At 41.4% G+C, this 25,824-nt stretch overlaps 2 protein-coding genes across 12 annotated transcripts in view; one reads left to right on the forward strand and one right to left on the reverse strand.

The window, feature by feature from the left end:
• The window catches only part of CLVS1 (clavesin 1), a 104,727-nt gene extending 92,766 nt beyond the window's left edge, over positions 1-11,961 (forward strand). For both annotated transcript variants that reach the window (XM_080579423.1, XM_080579424.1), the window contains exon 6: positions 10,707-11,961. In XM_080579423.1, the coding sequence (XP_080435549.1) occupies positions 10,707-10,794 (88 nt within the window). In that variant the 3' untranslated portion in view covers positions 10,795-11,961. The remainder of the gene's footprint in view (positions 1-10,706) is intronic.
• The window catches only part of ASPH (aspartate beta-hydroxylase), a 115,164-nt gene continuing 101,300 nt past the window's right edge, over positions 11,961-25,824 (reverse strand). For all 10 annotated transcript variants that reach the window (XM_080579418.1, XM_080579417.1, XM_080579416.1 and 7 more), the window contains 3 exons: positions 25,691-25,782; positions 22,059-22,192; positions 11,961-16,199 (listed from right to left, as the gene is read on the reverse strand). In XM_080579418.1, coding sequence (XP_080435544.1) covers positions 16,049-16,199; positions 22,059-22,192; positions 25,691-25,782 — 377 coding nt within the window. In that variant the 3' untranslated portion in view covers positions 11,961-16,048. The remainder of the gene's footprint in view (positions 16,200-22,058; positions 22,193-25,690; positions 25,783-25,824) is intronic.

The following is a 25,824-nucleotide window of genomic DNA, read 5'->3' on the forward strand; positions in this document are numbered from 1 at the left end:
ATGGGAGCAGCAATGGCAATAGACACTTCTCTGCCTTGGACTATCTCTGCATCCACACAGTGAGCCTGCCACTTGCTAGCATGGGATTTGAGAGCAATGGTGTGAAAATTTGGAGCCTGGGGAAGAAAATCATCCTTCCTTCCAGCTGTGGCCACACCTCGTGTGAAGTCAGAAAGGAGCCTTGAGCTGGTGTAGTCAACAGGGAGCTAACACCAAAGCAGAGCATTTGTCTGCAGTGCCCATGCTGGCTTCTGTTGATGAGCTGTTGGTTTGGGGAAGAGCTGGAGGTTTTATCTGAGTGAGCACCTAATAAATAGTTAGTGTGGGTGGTAAAGGCTGGCACTTAAGGACTTAAAGACCTCTCTCAACATATCACTTATGCCAATAGGACATACCCTTTTGGCCAGCCCAAGTGGGAAAAGCATGCCTGTATCTATGTGGGCACCTACCCCCAGTGAGAGAGCATTCCCAATCGCAGAGATTGTTTTAGTGACTGGGGGTGATATTAAAGAACTCAATTTTTTGAAGAATTTCCTTTTTTTTCCCAAGTGTCACCCTGCTGTTACAGTTGGGTTCTGCAGAAGAAAGGAACCTGCAGCAGCATGTTGCCTCCCTTTCTTTTCTGTGCAAGGTATGCCTCTCTGCAGCTGCATCTGGGTCATTTTTTGATCCCTGAACTTAATTTTAGGTCCCAGAGATGGAGATTGTGCTCTGCCTTTTCTTGTTCCACACACAGTCAACATGCACAGTCTGGGAGCTGACTGTCCCTGCTCTGTTCCCCCAGGTATCCAAAGAGTGCTCCCTTTTAATTTGCTGCCAATGCAAACAGGTCTGAAATCCTAGTGCAATTTAAAATTGCCCTGCAGAGAAAGGAAATCTTACCTAACAGCTACACATACATTCCAAACAAACAACCTGTGCTACTTAATCAAATCTATTTAATACAAGTTTAATTAAGGATATCTTTAATCAAATTTGGAGTTAAAGATTATTTTTAGGATAGCTTGGATTGCAAGAACATTACTCCTACCAAGTCAAGCTCAGTAGGGACTAAGGAAATTCAGAGGTAGGGTAAAACTTTTCAAGAACCAAACACACTAATCATGAAATATATGATTATTTATATGATTTATGCTTCAATGCAATGTTAACTTTTCCTGCCATGAAGTAAAAACTTGAGGACCTACAGATTCAGTGAAGTGCCTCGTGGTTCATCAAAAGATCCCATACCAGGCATTTTGAAAATGCAGCTAAAATAACTATTGGATTGCTTTACCCCACAATGTTGAGATCAGTGTGTGGATTTTTATGTCCTAGATTAGAGTGAAAGGATTTTAAAGTACAGATTAAGGTTTGCTGTTATTGCTTCCTGATGTGGGGGGTTTCAAAAGGACTGATTTTCAAATAATCTTTTTGCTGAAACTAATTGTTCATTCTCAGAACCAGGACCTGCTCCCAGGAAGAGGGGTCCCACCACTGGTACACACTAATGCTGGCTGGACGTTTTTAGATCCAAAAGGGGCCATCTGTGGGGGTGACTTATGTAAGGTTTTTATTTATTCAGACAGGGTTCCTCCGTATGCCCAGCTGGGCTGTGCAAGGCAGACCTTTCTAGTTGTTATCCTTGGTGTGACCTTAATGTGCCTTCGCCATATGTTTCTGCTTTTATGGGTCATGGTTTATGCCGGTTCACAGTCAGCGCCAATTTACTGCAGAAGCAGTAAAATACCAGCAAATAAAAATCCATATGCAAATGTGTGAAAGCTTCTCACTGCCCATGGATGGCACCTGGGTTGCTCTGCTTATAGATGGGACAGACTGCTCTGCGTTTGCTGGGGAAAAAGGGAAATTCTCCATGTAATATTTCAGTTCAAGTAGCTTTGCTTGCAATATGCAAGACCTATGGTGCAAGATTTATATTCACTGTTTCAGTATCACAGTATCACACAGTATCACAGATTTCTAGGTTGGAAGAGACCTCAAGATCATCGAGTCCAACCTCCGACCTAACACTAAGTACTCCACTAAACCATATCGCTAAGCTCTACATCTAAACGTCTTTTAAAGACCTCCAGGGATGGTGACTCCACCACCTCCCTGGGCAGCCCATTCCAATGCTTAATAACCCTTTCGGTAAAGAAGTACTTCCTAACATCCAACCTAAAACTCCCCTGGTGCAACTTTTGCCCATTCCCCCTCGTCCTGTCACCAGGCACGTGGGAGAACAGACCAACCCCCACCTCTTTACAGCCTCCTTTAAGGTAACTGTAGAGAGCGATAAGGTCGCCCCTGAGCCTCCTCTTCTCCAGGCTGAACAAGCCCAGCTCCCTCAGCCGCTCCTCGTAAGACTTGTTCTCCAGACCCCTCACCAGCTTGGTCGCCCTTCTCTGGACTCGCTCGAGCACGTCCATGTCCTTCCTGTAGCGAGGGGCCCAAAACTGAACACAGTACTCGAGGTGCGGCCTCACCAGAGCCGAGTACAGGGGCACAATCACTTCCCTAGACCTGCTGGCCACACTGCTTCTTATACAGGCCAGGATGCTGTTGGCCTTCTTGGCCACCTGGGCACACTGCTGGCTCATATTCAGCCGACTATCAACCAATACTCCCAGGTCCCTCTCGGCCAGGCAGCTTTCCAGCCACTCATCTCCCAGCCTGTAGCTCTGCTTGGGGTTGTTGCGCCCCAGGTGCAGGACCTGGCACTTGGCCTTGTTGAACTTCATACAGTTGACCTCAGCCCATCGCTCCAGCCTATCCAGATCCTCCTGCAGAGCCTTCCTGCCCTCGAGCAGATCGACACACGCACTTAGCTTGGTGTCATCTGCAAACTTACTGAGGGTGCACTGGACGCCCTCATCCAGATCATCGATAAAGATATTAAAGAGGACTGGCCCCAGTACCGAGCCCTGGGGGACACCACTAGTGACCGGCCTCCAACCAGATTTGACTCCATTCACCACAACTCTCTGGGCCCGGCTATCCAGCCAGTTTCTAACCCAGCGAAGCGTACGAAAGTGTATGAATTATTTCAAACAACAGAGAATTTCTGCATGCTTTTATGGAAATGCTTCCTCCACAGGCAGATTATGAATGAGTCATGTCTTAATAGTAAAGCAGGTGTCCCAGGGACACGCACATCGCATAACGTATGCACTATCTAGCAACGTAGAATATTAGCTGCTGAATAGCTTTGTAGCTTTTGACCAGATTTCAGCTAATGCATCAGAAAGAAGTGGAAGGGAGCTGGTTGACGTGGGATGTTAGCTGGCCCTAGGAGGCTGCAGAAGCGATGGTGCCAAACACCACCATGAGCCAGGAGCGACAGAGGCTGAGCAGGAGGTCAGAATGGCAAAGCCGCAGCTAAACCAAGGACAGGAGGGACAGGTACTAGGCACTCCCTGCGACAGGACAGGCAATCAGCTGCACCCCAAGGGCATTGACAATTTGTTTTTTTATCTGTTTGCAGCTTTCAGTTGCCACTGATAAGTATAAGGGTACGCAAACAAAGGCTGGAGGTGGGAACAGCAGAACCACTGCTGTTCAGGCTGCCTAAAATATTGCATTGTAAATTATGCCTTCAGCTGGCTATAAATTTACGTAAAGTTTAATAGTTTAGATTAGAGACATGACACTTTATAAAACAAATGGTTTTACACTGCTTATGTCTTTTGCTGCCCTGTGAAAATACACCTACATCTGGCTAAGTTACAAGCCTTTGAAAAAGCAATTCACACATGCTCTGTAGAAACATATTTAATTTCAGCATTTAATGACCCCAAGGATTGCCTCATGCTTTAGCTTGGCCTCCCAGAATAAATAAGCTTATTCAGCTCGGGTTGATGGTCCAGTGCCCACAATGTGCATCTCTTGTCCAGGCCAGGGGGTACAGAGAGCTTTTACAATTACGACCTTTGCTTGCAATCACAACTTTCCCTGCACTAGGCCTGGCTGCAGCAAGACATGCAGCCGGGTGTCAGCAGGCTGCACCCTTTGGTTGCAGGGCTGCATCATCCCTGCTGCTGGCAGCAGAACTGGAGAGATGAAGATTCAGCAGTGAACCCAGCTGAGAACTGGGGTCACTGGGATGGCAGGCGGAAAGATGAGGCAGGCGTAGAGGACTGGAGGCAGCCGGATTTGGAAGCACCTACGGTGGGCAAGAAAATGGGGATGCTCAGGGGGAGGCCTACCAAAGACCAGGAGTGGTCCTTTGGCACAGCCCTGGAGCAGTGGGTGCTGCTAGCCCGCTCTCCACGAGCCCTTGCGTAGGCTTGGCAAGTTGCTTAAACCAAACCTTGCACAGATGGCGAGATTACACACTGCTGATTTCCAGTCTGCCAAGCTATATACTTGGGGGTCTAATTTCCAGAAGTACTCGGTGCTAACCTGCAACTGCATTCAATGAGATGTGTGCTTTGGACATTTAAAGTGCTCTGCAAAACCAGACTGCCAGCACTGGGAAACAGGTGCCCTGCGTTAGAGGAACACATAGACCCTGATCTCACTCACTTAAGCCCTCCACATGCAAAATGGAAACTAAAAGAATCCTTACTGCAGTGCTACAGCAGTAAACGAATTAGCATTTAAGAGGCACACAAGTGCTGTGTTGATGAACTCCATGGAAAACTCAGGAGGTAATTAACAAAGGCTATCTTCAGAGCAGGGCTTGAATAATAGGCAGCAAGTATGTTACGGAGCCACACACTGAACCTCTAGAAGAAAGCAAAATACATAGCCACGTCTTAGCTCTGCACTGTCTACCTGGGCACTGAGTGAGGACAGAGCCCTCTGAGAAAGCACGATATGTGCTCCTGGAGCAGGGTCGCAAACGAGAGGGTCGCATTTCCCCCACATGCCCGGCTGAGCAACTGCTGCTCCCACAGCCCACATTTTGGCTTTTCCTGCTGTTGCAGTGCTCAGCTTTCCAGCCTAAAAAGCACCTCAGCAAGGCCGCTTTCATTCTGCAGTGGTGCTCTCACTACGGACGTGAAACTTCAGAGGTAGGGCCTGGCTGGGAGTAGGTGCTCTCAGGGCTGCGTCCTCCATGGTATTGGCACACAGAAGTGAAGAGACTAAGATTTGGTGGCAAATCTGGTTGGGATACTGGCATTTGGGGTCACTGACATGGGAGAAAAAGGCAGACTGAAGGATAAACAGGACTGGAGTGTCTGAGCAAAGGCACTGGAGGCTGTTGGGCAAGGAAGCATGCTTGGTAGGGAAGGGGTTGGGGATGAGCAGGAAAAGCATGAGAGGTTTGTATGTAATATTCATAAAGTGGGAGAAGCAAATATTCTTAATTATTTGGCCTGAATTTCTTTTGCTTGACTGTCATATTCCATATATATTTTTAGTAGCTTGCTGATTCTGCTGTAAATTGGTGCTGCCTGCTGCTGTCCCGTTGTCTTTATTAGGCCTCACTGCTAGGCCTACCTTTTGCTATGTGTGACAAGTTGCACCTTGGGTTCTTAAGGAATAAGGAACTCATGTCTGACCCAGGTGTTCTGATTCATTTTATGTGAGGAAAAAAAAAAAAGTGAGGAAGGGTCATGTAGCAGAGAAAAGAGATGGAGAGGACGCACTCCTACCCACACCTTCCCCTATCCTGGACTTAGCATGTGGCTGGGGCAAGATCTTGACACAGAAAGTCGTAAGTGCTTCAAATTAGGTTATATCAGGCACATCCATATTGATAAATGAAGAAGGACCAAGGAGTGGCCCCATAATTCCAAGGTATGTGACACAGACTGACTCCTGGCTTTGTTGTCCTGTGGGCAAAGCATGGGGCTGCGAGCAAGATTAGGTCTGTACCACCTGTGGGAGCACACACATCTTCCAAGAGGTCTTCCTTCCCCACGCATTTTGTTTTTAAGTGCTTTCAGTGCTGACAAAGTACCTTTTATAATCCTTCATGTCTGCACACCTGCATTGTTTCTGTAACGATGGGGAAAATTTGTTTTTCCCACTTAATGAAGACAAGCCTTTGAGGTGCGTTGCAAAGCATGCTCTGGGGTGCTGGGCCCTCCTCTGCAGTCTGAAGGGGAGGGAGGAAGGCAGAGAACGAAATGCCCCTCAGACCTTGTCAATATGAAAATTCATAGGTGTGATTTTTTTTAAAAAAGGTGTTTTCTCCTTCTTATGTTCTGAAAAGGGAATGAATAACTGGGAGATGAACAGCCCTGAGGTGCTGGTGAAATGGGAAGGGAATTAGAGGGAAGTGAGCAGATGGGAGGTGAGAGGTAGATGAATAGAGTCACACAACGTGATCTGATTGATCAGCTGCAGTGTGTCATGCTGAGAGTTTGAAGCCTCCTGCACTTGGGGAAAAAGAATGCCACCCTCCTTCTTCCTCCGCAAAAGCCTCCAAATGAAGCTCAGCACAAATGTAGGGTGTCCTTGCTCCTGTGGGCTGCAGCACATCCACGATACTGTGATGGAAAGCACAAAATGAGGGATCAGAGAACTGAAGGCCATCTTTTACAGTGAGCAACTAACGATGCACTGACAATTATTATTAGCTCAGTGCATGGTTTTAGGATTTTATTTTTTTTATAGGAAACAAAAGCAATACCCAGCAGACGTCAATCCTTGCGAATTGATTCACTCCATCTGTACTCTGACAAGAGCCTTCTGAAACAAATGCAACTAGAAGGCTTGCATCCAGTCTTTTTATGCTTTTTTTTTTTTTTTGACTAAATTTGAGGTAGTTGCATTGAACCGACCACACGCATAAAGCCATCTGCTGTCTTAGATATAGATGTACATACCAACATGCAGTGCCGTCATTTAAAATATATGGTTGACCTGCTGGAAAAACAGCTGGATAATGTTGATTTTCCAGAGTTCCAAATATTCTTGCTGAACAGTAAAAACACCATGGTGGTTTTGATTGACATTTTAAATGGAGCACACTCAGATGATACCTATGCTTCAGAAGTGAGAATTCGTTTCTGCTTCCATTTCAATTTTTCTCTCCCAAGGAAGGCTAACTAGGCGGAGAAGCTGGGCTAGGGAATTTTATGGCCATTGCCTTCTCGATTAATTACCTCAGACTTACTTCCCCATCCACGGTAATCATGTTCTATTTTTACAGGAGCTAAGCCTCCAGCATGTATTGTGTTAAAGATGGACAGAGGGTCTGCCAGGCCAGGGCTCTTATCTATGTGATACAAGCAGTTGTCTACTTGTGTTAAATTTTAACTCAACCAGATCCCAAGCATTATCCAGGCTGGTTGTTGGGAATATTTAGTTGAGAAAGAAGGAAAGACAAAAGGTCTTCAATTCAGATATATTAATTTGTAATTCTAAAATTGCAGCATTCATGCCACATTTCAGGTGAGTATTGAAGGTAATATGGTGTGAGGTTGCTACGATACTTAGGAAACATTGCCTGAGAAATCATGGAAGCTGTTCCACCTGATGTCAACAGGCAAAAATGCTTCAGAACAGGGGTTTGAATGTAGGTAACACATGAATTATATGAGGCCCTTAAGACAGTGGGACTCTATGCTGTCTTTAAGTTTTGAGTGTCCCTATTGCAGTACTACACAAAATATGTGATTAAAATCAAAAGGAAAAAACCTCACCTAGTTAAAAGTGCATGACTCCCGAGCTTTAATGTGATCTCAACTCAAAGTCTAAATCATGTAGTGCCAACTGGCCTGAAAGGTACAGACTGGAAGACCTTGTGCAAGATTAGACTTGAGCAAGGCAACCCCTATAGGAACTTCCCTGATGTGGCTGAGGACATCAGGTCACAGCCTATGAGAGTTACCTGACGTGCAGGCGTGTGAAGAACACAAGGATCTTTTGTTTGTGGAATTCCACTATGCACAAGGACACGGAGGCTTTGTTTCCATAAATTTCTTCATTACAGGATAATACAGCAGTGAGGAAAAAAATAGTAATGCAGTTAAAACGGGCAGCAGTACTTCTGAAACAGAAGTCCTAGCTTTAATACTAGAGCCCGTATACAAAAATCCCTAAGTGCTGTGCAAACTTGCACATACCTAGACCACTGCTTTGTTCCTTGGACTGAATGCATATGTTAGATACACAAAAGCAATATGAAACAAACATAGGGAACATTTTTTCAAAAAGTATTTGTCTTAATCTCCACAGCAAAATGTAATTATTGGTCAATTGAAAATGCTTTATGCAACACTGGCCTATTACGAATCATATTTCTTTGTCATTGAGTATAGCTATAGAACATATATTGCAGGATGGTATATAGGCCAGTAAACCATCTCTCTCACACCAAGTTATTACATTAGATTGTGAGCTGCATTGATACATATTGCCAAAATGTTCTTCTGAGTATCTGCACCGTTAATATTCACCAGAACTAATGGATACTTTAAAAAGTAGTTTGGAATCTTGTTGAGAATTGAGTAATTTTATTTCTTTCTTCCTAAAACTGAAGTTATAACAAAACATTTTTTCAGCAAATGAAAAACTGATGTATTTGGAAAATGGAAATCTAAACACAACAGTAGGCTGTGTGACTTAGAAAATAGTGATGATTGTTTCAGTCATTACCACGCACTTCAGAGAGATGTCTGAACGGTTTATTTTAAGAGATGGGACTAAGCAGCTTCTAGAGAAAAAGAGAGATTCTTATGCTTCAGAGTTTGGCATATACTAACGCCTCGGTTGGATTCCTCTTCATATTGAAGGGCTGAGCATAGCACTTGAATCATTCAGTGTCTTGAACGTGTGGGTCAGGTGGGCTGCAAGGCATTTGCTAGATGCTCCAGCTAGTTTGGCTCTTGTGTGAAGAGGAGCAGTCTGGGACCTACATACACAGCTTGGAATTGCATTGCTCCCAAGCTTGCACACATCTGAGCACCAGTGCAGGGAGAAACTTGGTCTCTTGCTGGTACAGATGCTAGAAAAAATTTTGCGTAATGAGTTGAGAGCAGAGATAACCAGCAGTGGTCGCACAAGGCAGATTTGAGAGATTTTTTTTCATGTTTGACTTAGGGCAGAAACTTTCCACTGTATGCTGGCAAACACTGCAAAAATCTGTAACTTTTCATACTCATTTTAGGGCAGTGGATCAGCCATAAACAAAACACTGGCAACAAGTATTAATTAGGTGCTATTTAATAATAATTTAACTTGATACTCCAGAAAAGAGAACAAAAAAATTGTGATTTGAATCCATTCTGTATTAGTTTCAAAGCCACCTGAATAGTTCTTGCTGCCACATACTAAAAATATGTAAATTGCCATTTTGCATAATCTCTTGAATCAGCTTCTTTTCTATACTAAAGTGCAGCCATAAACATTATACATGTCACATTACTGTAAAAAAATACACAGTGAAAACATTTGGGCAAACACTTGCTTTGAAAAATTTGGCATAAAATCTTCCCAGTGAGCATCCAGTTTTTGTTATTTCTCTCCTGAGATTTTTTTTAATGAAAAAAATTTTATTATGCTTTAACAAAAGCTTCAGGCATAAGAATAAGAAAAATAATCATACAAGTTATTCACAGTCACACTATTGAGTCTTGATCACGTGCTGCAGTACCACAGGATGCAATTTATTAGTGATTCTTATCAAAAGAGAAGTGATCTCTAATCGCATAAAACAGCTAAGGCTTAAACTGAGGTTACCATAATGAGCAACTGGGAACTACAAACATATCCTGCAGGTAATGAGTTACCCCTAACTCTAAAAGCTATCCATAAGAAAACCGGCTCTTGAAAATGGTATGCAACATGTAAATGCTTGCTCCTGCTACCTTTGAAAAAGTTCACTTTTAAAAGTTCTCTGTCCAGAAAGTGATTTTACTCTAAAACTCGTTGCCAGCTCCACACTGGGAGGCAACTCCTAGCCCAAAACATAGGAAATGGAAGATAATGAATCTCTGTAACACACTCATCAGTTCCTCCTTCCATAGCTCAGTGGGCAAACACTGGAGCACACAGACCTCAGAAAATGAAATCCTCTTGAATTTTCCCATTAAGTTAAACCCATTCAGCTTTTGTCACTGCCAGAAATCCCAACACTCCACTTTCTTACTCATTTGTTCTGCCTTTTTTTTTTTTTCCCATTAGAAGCAAAGGACAAGCTATGTTTCCCACCTTGAAGGCAGAAATGAATTTAAAATGGACTATCCCTGAACAAGGTTCTCTTTCAAGGGTATAGACAAGGAGATAAATGGCAGGATTGGGCAGCACACCAGAAGCTCCCTTGATGTCATATTAAGTCTGGTTTCTTCATTGGTCTTGGATAACTCAGGGAAGTTCTGTCCCTTAGGCACCTCCATCAGTTAAACGTGATTTATCTACTTGCCAGCCACCAGATTTGTAACAAGCATGAGCTGAGACTCACTCCTGCAAGCACTTGTATAAATTAGTTTGTTCGTGCAAAGTAATCCAGTAAGCAGTAGCAGAAGCTATGTTGCCTAGGAGGACATTAAGTGCTAACAGATCCCATGGTTTCTCGGGATCAGACCCTTTTATGGATTCAACGTAGTAGCTATGCACTAAATATTTTGAATGCATTTGAAATAAATATGGATTCACTTTCCTGTTCATATTTAAAAGAATGTGTCTCAAATTGTTTATATCGACCAGAGGAAATAAATAAAAGGTGATAAAGGTGAAAACAAAAGCAAAAATCATGAAATGAAGCAAAATGATCCCAGTAAGTGTTCCTACAGCAGCCCTCACTGGCATGTGCCCGTTCTTGCTTTCAGGTCCCAGTCGGTGGTGGAAGCTGGCACGCTGAAACACGAGGACCTGGGGGAAAGCGAGAACACCCAGCCGCTGCTGGCCCTGGACTGAGCTCCCACTCGCCAGTCACGGAAACATTCACAGACTTCCACCATACCAGAAACCCACAGAGCACACGATACACACTCACACACGTGCACGCGTTTTGCTTGAGAACAACTCCTTCATGTTTCTTGCCCAAGTAATAACTGTCACCAGCCATCCGTCCGCGGGGCCAACGCTGAACAAAATTTCTATTGACACAGGATGCGAAGGAAGACACAGCAGGGGTTTGTCCATATGTAAAGAACTTGTTTTTCTTTTTTCTTTTGGTCTTGTTATTTTTGGTCTTAAAATATTGGAAATGGTGGGACTGCATTCTCCTTTCAAAGAAAGCAGGGAGTGTCGGTAGAAGTTTTCCTGAAGCCGCCAGCAGGGATGCTCGGTTTTATAGAAGCCAAGGTTAAATGTGTTTTAAAGCAAGGCATCTTAAATTTAAAGTCTGTGCTGAAATTACCAGTTTAAAGTGGTTCAGAGGGCAGAAATAGCAGCATCTACAGCGTGCTCGAATTCTACAGAAGGATTTTGCATTAAAAAAAAAAAAATCAATGCCAGCATAATGCCATTCAACATGACACTTTGTGATTGCCTCATCCATACTGCTTGTAGGGGGTCACTTATTTCATATCTAGCAAAAATTATTCTTAACTTCTGAAGCCTTTATAAAACTGTCAGCTAAGTGGAAGGAGCTGTGTGGGCAGCAAACAGACAATTTGGAATGCAATTATTTAATTTTAACGATGTGTTTTTCCACAGGCAACTCCGGAGCCTATTAGATGTGTGCGTGTGTGTGTGTGCGTGCGCAAGGGGGGTACTAGGGAGACCCATTGGACACATTCACCACTGATTAATGGCTCAATCCAGATTTTTTCATTTAGGTCACAATGACAAATGAAAGCTCTGCAGAGCCATTTACCCCCTTCCCTCCTGCAGCCAGTGAAAGGTGTAGGCAGAAGGGTATGCTGATTGCAGTTGCGGGCCATGCTTAAATGAAAAGAAAAACTTAGAATTAATTATTCAATGCAAGCTTCTCCTAGAAAGAAATGTGGACAAACAGAAGAACCGAAATGCCAAAGATCAGTTTGTTATCTCTCTCTCTTTGCTCTACCTGCAAAAGAGTCCCATCCCTTCACTGAAATGGAAACCAGATTAAAGAAATAAAAGAAAAATCGTTATCAAGTTGCATGTGCAGTGACTTTATTTCCTAAAACAGTTACAACCACTGTACACACCTTTGTCTTCAATTTAATTGCCATGCACTGACAATTACTAGAACGTGGTTGGCACCAACATATCAAAAATAATAGCGTAAACAATATATAGATAAAATGAGATGATAATAGGCAGCACAAGAGCTTTCCATACAACTCTGGAACATCCACTGAATTAATTCATAAACGATACACTGAAAGTGATGGTCTAGTTCAACTGGACATGGTCATCATTAACAAATGGAGCAAATAAATGCTGCCTTCATTTACAATATTTTAAGCCTGCACAAGCAGAAAGGACATTGACAGACTCTGTTAACACACCTGGGATTTACCCGCTTGTATACGTACAGAATAGCCTCATTCACAATAAACTTCTCCTGCAGCAGTGTGTTACTGATACAAAGCCTGGCCTCCATGGCAGCACGTCTTTAAGGCAGTGAATGTTCCCAGCAAGGCAACACAGGAATCAGAAAAAGAAGCAGACACTCTGAGGCTTGCAGGAAAATTAAATAAGATGATTGAGCCCGTTTATCTTTTGGAATTTCTTCCATTCCCCCTCCCCGGCATTATAACCTAGTACAGAAAACTGCTCTCCTCCCTTCCCTAGGCTCATGAAGATGCACAGACACTGGGATTTGTCACAGAGAACTTGCTTAAAGCGTAAAGTAAAACAAACAAAAATAAACCGAGACAGACATTGACTACTATACTGCAGCATTAATGAAGAACTACACTTTGGTTTGCATTTTTTTCTGTTAAGACACTTACCGCCACTGCCATTGAATCTTTGCGATGACCCACTACTGTTCTTTCAAGTGGGAGATGTTTTGCCCAAAAACTGCAAATATCACTGAAATCTAGCCCTTGAAGATTAATTATTGAAGGTCAGAATTATTTACTTTTTGACTGTGACATGAATAAATAAATACAGATATATAAGGCATCATACGTAACTGTAGGATCTTATACAGACTCTGTGCTTGCAAGCAAGGTAGCTACAGGCGGGAAGGAATCCACCTCTTAACATAGTGACAAGTACATACTACCTTACAAATAGAAGGCTATACTGCCCTGCTCTGGCATTTCCCTCTGTAAATACATCTAAAGAACAAAATGTTTAATTTGCAATGGCTCTCCATTTAAAAAGCATTTCCATTCACTTCATCCATTGGCATTTTCAATTTGTAAAAGTTTTTTCAACATGAAATACTGGATGGCAAAGAGGAATACATAAAATAATATACCACTTATTCGCTGCCTAATTTCCTTGTTTTGCTATATATATCCTCACCATTTATGTACTTAATTCAATAAATGTATCTAACAAAAAGAGATGCTCTCAGCTCCTTGACAGGTAGGCAGAGAGTTGAATCACTTTAGTGTTGCAGCAGCTATTCACAATACACCTTCTCACATTCAAGGCACTTAAGATTGCAAATGGCCAATATGTCACTACAAAATTTAATGAAGAGTGCTACTTTGGCACACACAAATTTTGGGTAAATTACTTTGATCTATTTGTTGATTGCAATCTGAAAATATAAGTAAGAGACTTCAAAGGAATGATGAAACAATCGGAAGGACAGTGAATTTTTATAAATAAAGCTCTAAACTTTTTACCATTGCTTTAGTGTTTATTCTGAGCTATAGAAACTAAAATGCAATATTAATTAAAATACTCCTAAACCACTAGTTTTAGTTTAAACAGTTCTTGATTCCTTCTTTACAAACTATTTCTTTATTTTACAGAATTACAAAATAGTTTATAATTTGTACTGCTTGATCACTATACAGATACAAAAAAAGCCTCTGACAATTTTTTAATTTTATTTTACTATGGGCCCTTGATATAATGGGTACATATTTCAAGTTTTGTACATGATTCTCCTAACGCTCTCCAAAAGTATTTCTGTATGTTTTAAAGTGTGAAACAAATCTTTTCAGCTTTCATGATGATTAATTGAGAACTGTTACCTTCTTGTAGATGGAACTGTGTTATTGTTGATTTGGACAACACATTAAAGCCTAATTAACATTGCTGCCTAAAACTTACTCTTGATCAGAGAGAGTATCAGTATGTTTTATTTATTTTTTAATAGTCAAAAGGGAATTAAAGTGCACACCTCCAGAAACTGGTTACAACAAATTATGGTGCAATCACCATGTGTTATGTGGCATTACAAGATTTAATTACTTAATAAAATACAAGTCTGAAAAGCATTCAATTGATGGAAATGCAAACCTGTATTTTGCTTAGTAAATGTTGCATTCTGATCATGCAGTACGTGCTGTAGTGCCTATAATACTTAGATACCATGACATTGTCTCTGCAGTACAAAACCACTGAACATTAAAGAAATAAGACAACTGTTCAGTATCCTTTGGACAACGAAGCCGAAGCTGTGAAGACTAAGTAACGTTAATGTCTCCTTGCATAGTACCTGTCTCTCACAACCTTTGCTAGAGATGCCACTGCTCCTGACAAGCTTGACGAGAGCTGAACATCCTAGCACACCTATCCACACCCAAACACTGGTTTTGCAGGTCAGTTGATAACAGCCAGTCATAAACAACATCAGTGCAACCTCTGGTCTGTCTTCCCTGTTAGTGTTCTCAGAAGTTAACAGTGGAGGGTCCTACACCCTGAATCTCCCACGAAATAGCCGAGATGCAAAAATCAGCAGACTGCTTTAAACATCCATGAAGATTTATCTCTTGAAAATAAGGCCTTTTTACCATATAGTAAATTCTGTATAGCAAATGCAGAGTATACTGTAAATGGTACTGTGATAAGACTGCGTCAGTATTACATCATGCATTTCAAGACAAAGAGAATACCATAAGCTCAGTTAAAGGATCATTCTAGCACTCTGTAGGATGCTGGCAGCAGAAGTTAATACAAGTTAATAACCTGAAGCTCTTTGCTTTGCATTCTGTCAGAAAACCTTGAAGGACCTTGTCCATCTGCTCCAATCTCAAGGAATTCTTCATAGATATTTTTCTGCTGAATGACCATCCAACTTAAAAGGAGCCTGTGGAAGGAGGTGCCTCAGACTCGTGTTGGATAGAAAATAGTTATCACAACACAAGCTTTTATAACAATAGGAAGAACAGCAGCTCACCGCATAACCTTAAGAATTGTTGAGCACTTAAAGATTCAAGTCTACAGATGTCACATTTGCTCAACATCTTCCAGAATCACATTACAAAATTGAAGGTTACCTGCTAAGAGAACTATTTTGTTTTAAAAGAACAACACTAAGCAGCTGATTATGCAAGTTTCCATTCTCTTGCCTCCCTGGAAATGCAAAGGCCACAGTTGGCAAAAATGAAATTTGTTCATATACAGTGTTTTCCTTCTGCTTATAGCTAGAGATGTACTTTGTATATACATTATTTTAAAAATAGTGGTTGAATAAAAATCTGTTCATAATTATGCTAGAAAAATAGGTAGAAAAAATACAAAACACACATAACCCAATCACATTATCTACAATTGATAACATAGGGACATATCTTATACCTAAAGCAGTTAACATTGCAACTGCACATGATTTTCAAAGTTGAGTATGCATACATCTATAACTCACATGCTGCTACCCAGATAGAAACCTGGGAAGCATTTCCTGGATGTAGCATAGCAAATCTTGTGCCTGAACATGGCCAGGCAGGTAACTGATTGGTTTTGTATGCATAGTACGGCATGGCAAAAACATCTGCACATTCCTCAGCTTGAAAAAACAGACCTATTGCTCTTTGGCTGACAAGATTTGTATTTTCAGACTTGCAGCCAGAAAAACAATACATATCAGTGCTATATCAGTGTGGAAAAAAAAAAAAGAAAACATGAACAAACAAACAAAAAAACATGGCTTGCCCTTTGTTTTTTTTTAAACTCAAGTCCTCTGTAATTGTAAAATGCCATTGTTATCTCTTCTAACCCTTATAATACTAGTATTCCTCATATGCAGGATAAATTAATCCTGCATGCTTCTATTTGCATACTCTGAAGGGTCCTCTTCTCCTCTGTTCTTCACCTCAGAAGTAACCCGTTAAATAGCAGGAAGGGTGCGTCTCTGTTGTGCTGATAACTCAGGGTGCCACACATCAACAATAAATATCAGGCGATAATTTTCAGCATCCTGCCATACTTCATGCTCGAAAGAGTCATCAAAAATAAGAACTTTCCCTTCCTCCCAGGTTCTGCAACACAAAAAAAGAACATGCTTTAGTGTAGTATTTGAAGTGCCATGGAGGCTCTTATAGGCAAGATATAATTAAGATACAAGAGTAAGACTCAGATAAGAGTATCTGAGTCTTAATTGACATAAAGCTACAGAAAGATCTGTCTAATGAACCTTCATATTATTGAGGGATTGTTTTCTCTCCCTCTGCATAGTTATGCCCATATGTGCCCACATACATATTCAGACATTTGCAATATTTGTTATTTATTTAATTTTAATGAGCTTAGTCCAATAACCTGGGAACATTCATCAAGCTTAGAGGTATAGTACTGGTACAGTAATCAACTTCTCCCCTTTTCTAATCAGATATATACATAATGAGTAATGGAAACTGATGGAATGATGAGCAATATGTTTTGAAAATAAATTATGCTAAATCAGTCTGCTTTTTCTGAAAATCAGAACAGCAGACTTTAGCCCTGATCCTGCTTTATAATATCAGGGGTGTTATCAGTCTTGTCCCATAAATCCATTCAAAGCACAGAGCCTACAGATTTTTCTTCAGAGGAAGGTTGCAATGACATAGCATACGCTAGGTCAGGTTATATACTGTTGAAGCTGAACTGAAAGGATGAGACCACATAATGTGAACCTCTTCTGCTTGCCAAGTAATGCTAAGGTAGAGATCATTGAATGGGACCTAACTACTCTGGGTGAGCATTCATTGTTACATGGAAAAGCCAAGTTTTAACAGCGAAATCTTTCCAAGATCTGCACCTCTGTTAGGCACAAAAAGAGAAATATAATTTATTCAAACTGGCTTATTTTTGAGAAACTCCATTGTTTGAAAAAAAGAAAATGATTGGATTTAAAAGCAATGGCAAGAGCCAATAGAGAGGGGGAATATTAATGGTTGAAAGAATCAGCACTCCTTTCAACTTTATGAAATATAGAATCACAAAATAATTAAGGTCAGAAGAAACCTCAGAAGATTATCTGTTCAAAGCTTCTGCTGACAGCAGGTCTTACTGCAAAGTTAGATCCAACTTTGAGGCTAGATGAGATATCTCAGGTTATTATATACTAGATTTTGAGTATCTACAGCGATAGCATTCCATCATCTCTTCTAGTGTTTCACCAGCCTAATAATGAACATTTATTTCCTTGCGTCTGTTATGTCTCAGAGAATCATAGAATATCCTGATTTAGAAAGGGCCCACAAGGATCATGGAGTCCAACTGCTGCCTCCACACAGGACCACCCAAAAATCAGACCCTGTGTCTGAGAGCGTTGTCCAAATGCTTCTTGAACTCTGACAGATTCAGTGCTGTGACCACTGCCCTGGGGAGCCTGTCCCAGTGCCCGGCCACCCTCCCTCTGGGTGAAGAACCTTTTCCTAACACCCAGCCTGACCCTCCCCTGCTGCACCTTCATGCCATTATTCATGTCTCATTCTATATCTACACACCTCCAAAAAGAGTTTGTCTTGTGCACAGTCACCCATTGTCAGCTGAAGACTCCAGGCTCCCCTTTAGCCTTCTCTTTTTCAGGCTCCGACCTAATTCTTTGAGTCCCCTCAGTAGAGGACTGGAGCATGTCAGTTTTTTTGTAATGTCAGCTTTTTTAAACCTAATCAGCTTTTTCTTTTTCAACCTCCACAGGAGTCATTTTAGTTTATCGGTGACTTTCTTGTGCTGAAGAGCCCCCAGACTGGACACAGAACTGCAGCTACAGTATCTCGTGTTCAGAAGAGAGGGAAAAAATTGCTCCCCTCAAACTGCTTTATCAAAACGACAGCACATGTTGCTTGTCCTCTGGGACCTTCAGTCATTTTCTGCAAAGCTGCTTTCTATCCAGTCATCATGCACCCTATACTGTTGCAAAGTGTTAATCTGTTATCAGTTAAAGGGCTTTGCATTTGCCTTTGTTGGACTTCATGAAGTTTCCTTTGGCCCACTTCTCTATCCTGTTGAAATCTGGATTCATAATGTTGAGAAGAGGTTTAGTGCCTGGTTAACTGCAAACTCAGTACTGAAAAAAATTGGCATATGATCAGTGAACATTAGTGATAATGTCACCACACTGTAAAATGTCACTGTGCTAGCCATTTGTCGCTTGTCCCTCAGATCTCAGACTTGGCTTCTGCACTTGGACACAGCAGCTGGTTGTGCGTTGCATGATTTGTCTATTGTAAATTCAAGCAGTGCTATGAGCAAAGCAAATTTATTTTGCATTGCAACAAGACAGAAGCATGAGTCTGATTATTCATCCAGTCTCACCCGAAAGAGTGTAACAGTCAGTCAAGTCAGTAACAGCCAATGTTACCTTCTAAAGTCACTCTACAATGACTACATAATAAAGTTTTTCAACAAGATCCCTTGGGAAGCAAAGCAGTCCATGAGGATTGATGCCATTAAAGGGAATTAGGAACTGTGAACAGTAGTGATGAGAAAGAAGCAAAGATATCATAATCAAAGATGGAAATATATTGCTTGGCTCATTCATGTGTTCATTCACATGTAAACTTCCTTGGGGAAAAAAAAATCAGGGTGAAAATGAGATTCAGAGTCCTAAGCCATCATCCTAAGCCATATTTTTGAACATTTAACTCAACAAAAGCAAAAATCAACGTTTATGGGGCTGTGCTGTAATGTTCTGAAGGGAAATGGAAATTGAGATAGAAATGATCATCTGACTGTATTTAAAACAACTATGGACAACCAGCGTAACAGTGAAAAATTCACACTGTCTTGCACGTGGACATCAGACACGAAGGCCCACATAATGAGCCTTTTGCAGGTTTCAAGTATAATCCTGTGCTTTTTTTCTGATACCAAATCAGCTTTCCAATAAATAAAAATGTTTTATGTCATACAGGCCCTGAGTCTCTGCTACTGCACTAGAATTACATTGGTATTATTCCAGTCAATGCTGTAATGTGGCAAAGAATCAGGCTTTTTTTTTTTTTTCACCCCCTCTAAATTAAATCAAGCCTGAACAGCACTGCACTAAATAGCCTGAAAGTGTAGCTCAGTAAAGGACAATAAAAACTCCAAGCATCCAGATGAAATAGCTTCAGAGGTTAAAAGCAGGGATCTGTCATTTGCATCATACTGGGTCAGGCTGTTTTGCACAACAAAGAAGAAGTCATAAAGTTGACAGAACTATTAGCCCCTTTTGGATAGATTACAAAAAACACCATTAGCATGCAAATAAATATTTTCCAGATGCCTTCGTGGTGTGAGAAACACTTCACAGTGGGACCACAGGGAGGATATTATTCTTGTCTGGTGCTGAGCCACTTCGGGATAGGGTTTTATGTCACCTGCACGGCTATTATTTCACCTGTCACAGGTGAGATCTTGGACCGACTTCTGCTTAAGGTTGTAATTCTGCAGCTTCGTTTCAAAACATGATTACCATGTCTCACAGAGATGTTTGATTTTGATAACTAGATATTATTTACCTCCCATTTTTGTGCAGTGTACCCTGCACTTCCCAGAGCTGGGACTTCAGAATGGCCCAACGACCTAAAACTACTATAGCTGTGCTGAATAACAACGAGGTGCACAAGCTCCTAGCAGCAACATAAAGACTCCTGTGCAAGTGATGGAGTAAAACTCAGTATTAGACAAAGCTGAGTTGTGTGTACATCAAAGGATGAGCTGCACAGTAGCATTTCCCCTCTAAACACCTGCACTGGGTGACACAGAGGTAACTGGGCACAACATTCTCATTATTTCTCTATCTTGTACAAGCAGCAGTGGGACAGGAAGCCAGAAAAGGATGGCATCAAAGCACTGATCCCTGATACACTAACCTTCATGCTTGAGCCAGCTGAAGTTAGAAACCACTAGCTTCCTACTGCTCTGAACCACCGGGAGAGGAGGAACGGAAAATGCTAAAGATATGTTTTTCTCCTGACATCATTTCTTTCCACAGTAGTTCACCCACCTCTTTCACGGAGAAAGGGATGTAAAAAAAAAAAAAAAAAAAAACCCTTTTCGTTAATAGTGAACATACTTTCAATGTTTTCAGTGAAAAAATCCTGTCTTTGACTATGAATGTGTCGCTCTTGCCAAAATCAACTAAAGCTAACACATTCCAAAACAGGCGGTAGTCAGCTCTTGAGCGCAAGTTTTACATTTCAAATGAGTGAGTCCGATGCATAAGAATGAGCCAGATTCAGAAGCCTAGACACTGAAGTGCTGTCTGCAGCATACCAGCAGCAACATACATTTTTCCACTTTGCCCTGCCACATCCCTGATGCTGAGGGGCTGTTGCTACCAGGGGGGTGTAGTTATGTTCATTTTCCAAACCACCATCCCTTCTGCTCAGATTAAGACAAAGAAGGGTGGCCAGCCTAATGAGTGGTGAGCTGTGGATACCTGGTCTCTTGGGAATAGATAAAAACCACCACTTTGTTCACACAGGCCACTGAACAGCCACCCAATGGTAATTCCTTTCAGTTAAGACAAATCTGAATTCACTGTAGTGTCCTGCAGTGAAAGTACCCCACATCTCCCTATTAGTCCTCTAAGCCTGTTAGCTACCTCTACCTCCATCCCAATGTCTATCTTAAACTTGTTTTGGATATTGAATTGGAATGCTGGAAATAAACATGTTTGTCACAACCTAGGTAGTGTAGGTTTTATAGCTTATTTAATAGTCTGTCACAGTCAACGTTATCTTGGTAGGAGCCCTAACACATCTATAGCGACATTTTTAACAGCTGGATACTTGTATCCTCAAAAATTCTAAAACATTCTTGTAGTTATTTTCAGATGTGGAGAAAAAAAACAACAACTTTGCTATATATTACAGTCATGCAGGCAGGAGTGGATTTCTCTATATCAAATATAGCTGTACATTAGCACTACGAAAAGATTTCAAAATTAACACTTGTTGCACTCAGATGCAACAGACAAAACAAAATCTTCCAGTTAGATATATAGAGATATATAAATATTAAGCATTATTAGAAGTCCACATAAGTCTCAGCAAGTTAAGTCTTCAAAAAAAAAGTAATATAGTTAATACTATATTTTCCTGTGTTTAATAATATCATGTAAAAACCTATCCCATTCTTAAGTTCAGGATTTTCTCATATTTCTCAGGGGAGTATATGCTCTGATTGTAACATCTAAGCCATTGTTTTTTCTTTTTCCTTTTTTTTTTTTTCTTCCCAGAAAACAGGGACAAAACTGGTTTCCAAGTCAGCATAATTTATTCCTAAAGGGGCAAGAATTCTTACTCAAAATGTACTTTGAATAAACTTGTTACCTGTGTAACTTGTTGTACCAAACACTTTATAGATGTATTCATCTTAAAATCAACTTCACTTGGAATATTTTTAACTGAGTTACATTGAATTAGAACAAACGTTTCTGCTAGAAACAATGCTTCTGCAGAAATACAATAGTAATTGGTCACAGAGGTGAGAACAGGGCTATAGCTTAGTCTCAGCTTTTGCTGAATAAGTGAAGAATTCTAAGGCAAAAAATAAAATCAATAAAATAAAATAAAATAAAATGGACACCTCTGTTGGCAAGTATATTAGATTGGCATTGTAAATGTAAACACAGACATTTCATAGACTAAAAACAATGTTATTTCCACACTATAGCAGAAAAGAGCAGCTTTGTTTCCAAAGATCCTTCTGGCATTGTTTGACAACTGACATTTATATGTTGTAGCAAGAGTGAGGGTGTAGGTTGCCTGTTTAATGAAATATACAGCACCTCCTGATCAGTGAAACATTTTTTTTTTGTCTTCTCTTCTTTTTATTACATGCAGCACCACAACTTCTCAGGATTGAGAAAGGTGGGGGAAAATGAATGACCAAAGTCGGGGGGAGGAGGGAGGGTGGAATACCTGTTTTCCTGGGCACACCGAATTCTGCAGCCTTCTTTAGGTATCACCAAGCCCAAATGCATCCTTAGCCGACAATTGGTGGGCCCTGTGTGGGGCCATACATGAGTCCCTGGATGCATTACAGAATACTTAATCTGCAAGAAGAGAGAGAGGACTTCAGCAAAGCCATTTTCACAAGCATACTGCTACACGTTCAGGACTTCATAACATCTCATCCACGAGGACCAACCAAAACTGCAATGTCACCTTTTGTTAGTCTCGGCAACAACTGACTGATTTCACATCCTGAAGGTGTACAATACTACAAAAAGCAAGTCTTGCGGTGTGCATGTGCATACTTTTTATTTTGTTTAAAATAATCAGAATTGGATGAAATGGAAAGATTTACAGATGCACTTGTTTAAAAGGATGGATCACAGGAGGCACAAGTCGTGTGTTAGCTGGTGGCCCCTCTCAGATGACAACAGGGTTGTGACAGTCACTGGCAGTCTTGGCTGCAGCAACTATGGGATGGTGGAGTTCAGGTTCATAAGATGAGGGAGACAGGCAAAAAGCAGGATCACTACCCACAGGGTTCAGGAGGGCAGACTTGGTCTCCTGAAAAAAATCCCATGAGATACACTGCTGGAGAGAAGAGTAGTCTAGGACAATAGGTTGATTTTTAAGGATCACCTCCTCCAACCTCAAGAACAGTTTATCCCTATGTGCAGGAAGCATGGAGATCCTGAAAAACTGAAATATAGAAAGAATACACACAAGAGAAGAAAGCATGGTTAGATCAATCAGGAAGAATACAGAGACACTGTGTGTGTGCAGGGAAGAGGCTAAGAAAGGCAAAGATAATCTGGCGTTGAATCTGGAGATGAAAGCAAAAGGCAACAAGAAAGGTTTCTACTGGTACATCAATAAAAGAAAGTCTGGGGAAAATGGGTCTAGAGATGGCTCTGCTGCTGAATGTGGCAGGAGATTTGATGACCAAGGACATGGAAAAGGCTGAGGCACTAAATGCCTTCTTTGCCTCAGTCTTTACTGGTAAGACTGACCTTCAGGAATCCCAGGCACCTCAGAACAGCAGATAAGCCTGAAACAAAGACTTACCCACAGGTTAGGAAACATTTAGACAAACTCAACAAATTGTTTCGTTGACCCTGATGGGTTTTACCCGTGAGTGGCGAAGGAACTTACTGATGTCATGAATCCACGCACAACCTCTGAAATGTCATGGTAAGCAGGGTAGGTTCCTGAGGACTAGAAGAAAACAAACGTTGTTCCTGTCTTCAAGGCAGGCAACAAGGACGATCTGAAGAACTACAGGTCAGTCAGTTTCATCTCAGTGACAGTAAATAATCCTGGAAGCCATTTCCAAACACATGAAGGAAAAGAAGGTGATTGGGAGCAGTCAGCATGGATTTATGAATGGGAAACCATGCTTAACGAGCTTTCTACAGTAAGATGCCTAGCTTGATGGATGAGGGGAAGATTGGTGGGTATTGTTTATTTCAACATTAGTAAGACTTTGACACTGTCTGTAGAATAACATCCTCGTTGACAAACTGATGAAGTAGAAACTAGGTAAACTGACAGTGAAGGGGATGGAAACTGGCAGTTCAGCCAGGTTCAAGGAGTTGTGATCAAAACACAAACTCCAGCTCACCAGAGGTATACCCCAAGGCTCAATACTGGGTCCAACACTGTTTAATAGCTTCACTAATGACCTGGATGATGGGACAGAGTGCATCCCTTGGCAAGGACAGGAAATTGAGGAGAAAGGGTTGATACACCAAATGTTTTTTGCTGCCATTCATAGGAACCTTGACAAGATGGAGAAAGGAGCAAACAGGAATCTCATGATATTCAACAAAGAGAAATGAAAAGTCCTGCACTGGGGAGGAGTAACCCCAGGCAGTACTACAAGCTATAGAACAACTGTCCGGAAAACAACTTCACAGAAAAAGAGCTCAGGCTCCTCGTAGAGAACAGTTTGGACGTGAGCCAGCAATGTGTTCTCGCAACAGAGAAAGATAACAGCCTCCTGGGCTGTATTAGGCAGAGCCCTGCCAGCAGTTTGAGGGAGGTGATCCATCCCCTCAGAACTGGTGAGACATCTTGCGCGCCCAGTTCTGGGCTATCCACTACAACAGAAACATGGACATCCTGGAGCAAGTCTAGTGAAGGGCCACAAACATGATTAAGGGACTGGAACACCTGACATATGAGGGGAGGCTGAGAGAGCTGGGACTGCTCAGCCTAAGGAGAAAGCTCAGCGGGGATATTATCAATATATATAAATACCTGATGGGAAGAGTGAAGAGGATGGAGCCAGACTCTTCTCAGTGGTATCCAATTAAAAGCAAAGAGGCAATGCACACAGATTTTGGAATATGGGTAATTCCATTTAAACTTAAGAAAAAAACACCTGTTTTTTCTGCAAGGGCAATTGAACACTCGAGCACGTTGTCCAGAGAGATTGTAGAGTCTCGATCCTTGGGCATTCAAAAACCTGACTGGACAGTGCCCTGAGCAACATGCTCCAGTTTACCACACTTTGAAAAGCGGGTGGACTAGAAGATCTCCAGAAGTCCCTTCCCTTTCTGTGATTCTACAACCCAATGAACAAGAAGGGTGAATATCGCGTAACAGTGGTGAGAAGCACCTTTTCAACTGAGAAATCTGCATTTCAGGATCGGACAAGGTATCTTTGATAAATCTTGTATTTTAGGACATTGCTAGCTCTCCAGCTTCAACAAAATGAGCACAAGAGAATGTGTATCTAATGCCTTAGCTGTTCCCACCATCTGAGGTTTCATCTTACCAGCAATTCCTTATAACAGCAAGCAATAAGCTCCAGTGGCTGGGGTGAACACGGATGCTCTATTCTGCTGCCTCTGCTACAGTGAGATACGTTAGGCTTGATTGCCCTGTCAGACCCTAAAGCAACCCAAATAACTGCTACTGCTGGCTATGCAGAAAAGTTATTCATACCCCACAGAAATACTTTTATAACCCTAATAATACTTGCATTGTGGAATGATTACTGCCATGTATGCTATCTGCCCACGCAGATCAGTCTAGAAACTTCTGTGAGTCTCATATATATATGTGTGTGTGTGTGCGCACTCTACTCAAGTATTATACAAATATTTAAACATTCCTGAATCACACACAGGTTATACTATGGTTGTAAAGTAAAACTCTGACAAGTTTTACCCTGGCATACTGGGATGAAAAAAATGATGAAGAAAACAGTAACTTTCCTCTCTGGCATAGATCTATTTTCAGCTGTGGTGTGACAGTTTACTTGGGGTTAGCTGTACTGACTGTGATGACCTCTTAAGCCACTTAGGACTAGGTTTAGTAAGTTATTACTATCGGTTGACCCATGGTAAATAACTACTTACCCAACATGAGCTCCCTGTGATCACAAGGGAAAACGGTTTTACTAAAAATTCCATAGAAGAGCTTCAGCTAATATATTTTCTCGTATTTGCTGAAGGCTATTACAGTATTAACTTCATTGTGTGTCTGAGCCATCATTGAATATATTAAGGTCATACATTCCTCTGTACAAATTTCTTAACATCACCTTCTCACAGCTTTAGGGATTCGCAAAAATGAAGAAGTTTGCCAGGTACCTGCCCTCTTCGGCAGCCTGTAGCTTCTGGGAATCTTTCCAATAAAGCACAAGTTTTCGGAACACCTTTGCAAGCATTCTCGTTTTTTCTTCCTGGTGAAAATAAGAGATCGAACATTCAAAAGTGCAATGAAC

Source organism: Anser brachyrhynchus (assembly GCF_964034855.1).
Source record: "Anser brachyrhynchus genome assembly, chromosome: 2".
In the NCBI taxonomy this organism is placed as follows: Eukaryota; Metazoa; Chordata; class Aves; order Anseriformes; family Anatidae; genus Anser; species Anser brachyrhynchus.